The sequence below is a fragment of the Rhea americana genome, unplaced genomic scaffold, assembly GCF_003343005.1.
Source record: "Rhea americana isolate MKP2758 unplaced genomic scaffold, rheAme1 scaffold_833, whole genome shotgun sequence".
In the NCBI taxonomy this organism is placed as follows: Eukaryota; Metazoa; Chordata; class Aves; order Rheiformes; family Rheidae; genus Rhea; species Rhea americana.
The window spans coordinates 9,452-11,801 of NW_028187016.1; the positions used below are offsets into that span (position 1 = coordinate 9,452).

Genomic DNA, 2,350 nt, shown 5'->3' on the forward strand with positions numbered 1-2,350 from the left:
TCTCCCCGCCCCCCCGTCTCTCAAATCCCGCAGCTCTGGGTCCCCCAGTGCTACCCCCAGCCCTCTCCAGCCTGGTCTCTTCCCGCAGATCCAGGTGTCACGCCTTCAGCATGGCTGTGCAGGACGCGCGCCCCAACCACACGATCTACATCAACAACCTCAACGAGAAGATCAAGAAGGATGGTKAGGGGCAGCCTGAGCGGGCGGAAGGGGAACGCGGGGGGGATAAGGGGATCCTGCCTTCATCAGGGCCTTGGCGTGGTTGCACAGGAGACTTTTTCTTTGGTTTGTCTGAGAATAGTTGAAGTTGTTCGGTCGCGGAGGGACCCGCTCCTCTCCGGGAGGAGCCCTGCTCTTAGCGAGCAGCAGCTGCTCRTTCTCCTTGGTGCTGAACGTGCGTTAGACTCGAACTTTGTCTCCTAGAGCTGAAGAAGTCCTTTACGCCATCTTCTCCCAGTTTGGCCAGATCCTGGACATCCTGGTGTCCCGGAGCCTGAAGATGCGGGGCCAGGCCTTCGTCATCTTCAAGGAGATCAGCAGTGCCACCAATGCCCTGCGGTCCATGCAGGGCTTCCCCTTCTACGACAAGCCCATGGTGAGCCCTGCCCGTGCCCGCCACGCTTCCAGGAGCCGGCCCCCCGGTGCCGCCCTGACGCGTTTTCCTCTGCGTTCGCTCCCCAGAGGATTCAGTACGCGAAGACGGACTCGGACATCATCGCGAAGATGAAGGGGACCTTCGTGGAGCGCGACCGCAAGCGGGAGAAGAGGAAGCCCAAAGGCCAGGAAACTCCCGCATCCAAGAAGGCGATCGCTGGGGCTGCCGCTCCGGTCGCGTCTGCCGTCCAGGGGGCCGTTCCCGTGAGTCTGCTGCCCGGAGCTGCCGCGGGGACGGATCCGAGCGCCGGGKCCGCCGCGCTTGGGGCGGACGTCGCGTGTCCGGCGTTGAGCCGGTCTCTCTCCCGCAGGGAATGCCGTCGATGAACCAGGCTCCCCGCATGATGCACCACATGCCGGGCCAGCCGCCCTACATGCCGCCACCAGGCATGATCCCGCCGCCCGGCATGGCTCCCGGTGGGATCCCTCCCGGGGCCATGCCCCCCCAGCAGGTGATGCCCGGACGGGTGCCTCCCGCGGGGCCCGGGCTCTCCACAGTGGCCCGGGACGGGCGCCGGGAGCGCGGCTGCGCACAGGCCGAGCCCCCCCTCCGCAACGGGGAGAGAGGCAAAGGCTCCAGCCCCAAACCTCGCGGCCGCAGGGCGGCCCTGCCGCGGGAGAGGGGCAGGGAAGGGGCTGGGAGCGCTGYGGGAGGCCGGGGGGCGCCCGGCTTCCCCGCAGAGCCCCTCCGGGCTGACGCCCGCTCTCCCGGCAGCTCTCRGAGAACCCGCCCAACCACATCCTCTTCCTCACCAACCTCCCCGAGGAGACCAACGAGCTGATGCTCTCGATGCTGTTCAACCAGTGAGTGGGGGCCTGGGCCGGGGGCGCTGCGGGGGCGGCGGGGGCCCCGCTCACGGCCCGGTTTCGCCCCCCACCAGGTTCCCCGGGTTCAAGGAGGTGCGGCTGGTGCCGGGCAGGCACGACATCGCCTTCGTGGAGTTCGATAACGAGGTGCAGGCGGGGGCCGCCCGCGACGCGCTGCAGGGCTTCAAGATCACCCAGAACAACGCCATGAAGATCTCCTTCGCCAAGAAGTGATCCGGCGGGCGCCGAGCTCCCAGGACTGCTCCCCCCAGCCCCGCCTCGCGGTCCCCAGGCAGCCCCCTCGCCGGGGCTCGCTCGCTTGTTTCCCCTCCCTCCCCCCCGAAGGTAAGTCTGTCCCCGAGGCTGGCTGAGTCCTTGCCCCCAGCCCCTCTCCTCCCCCCCGCGGCGCGCCGGGGCCGAACGGAGCCGGACCTTGGCCTGCCGCCTCCACCGCGCCGCCGGGCGGGTAAGTGACGCCGTCGCGGCGCTCGGCCCCTCCGGCTCGGCCGCGGGGCGACACTCGGTGCCGGAGGGAGGAGGGCAGCAGCGGGGAAGGGCGGCGGCGGCTGAACCCGTTGGCAAAGCATTGTACCCAGAGTCTGTTCCTCAGACATTGCACCTGGAGCTTCCTGTTCTGGAATAAAACCCTCGTTCACTTTTCAAAGGGCTCCTGACGCTGTTTCTTCATCGCGCGGGGTTTGGGGCCGCAGCGCCTCGTTCCGGGGGGGTGGAGGTGAGCGGTCCCGGCCTCAGTGTTTCGGCTGAGCCCGGAACGCCGGAGCCGCCCGCTCCGCTGCGGAATCGGACGGGGCGGAGGCGAGAGGGCCGCCTCCGCGCGAGCCCTTCCCTGCCCAGCTGCCCCCCTTCCCGCCCGGGACAAAGGCCCCAG

The 2,350-nt window shown here is 68.9% G+C and overlaps 1 protein-coding gene across 1 annotated transcript; it reads left to right on the forward strand.

The window, feature by feature from the left end:
* The first annotated feature begins 39 nt into the window (after positions 1 to 39).
* Positions 40 to 2,125, forward strand: SNRPA (small nuclear ribonucleoprotein polypeptide A). Its single transcript, XM_085323281.1, has 6 exons — positions 40 to 183; positions 432 to 595; positions 682 to 858; positions 966 to 1,106; positions 1,370 to 1,458; positions 1,536 to 2,125. The coding sequence occupies exons 1-6, from the start codon at positions 111 to 113 to the stop codon at positions 1,693 to 1,695; spliced, it is 804 nt and encodes a 267-aa protein (XP_085179407.1). The 5' UTR covers positions 40 to 110; the 3' UTR covers positions 1,696 to 2,125.
* The last annotated feature ends 225 nt before the right edge of the window (positions 2,126 to 2,350 follow it).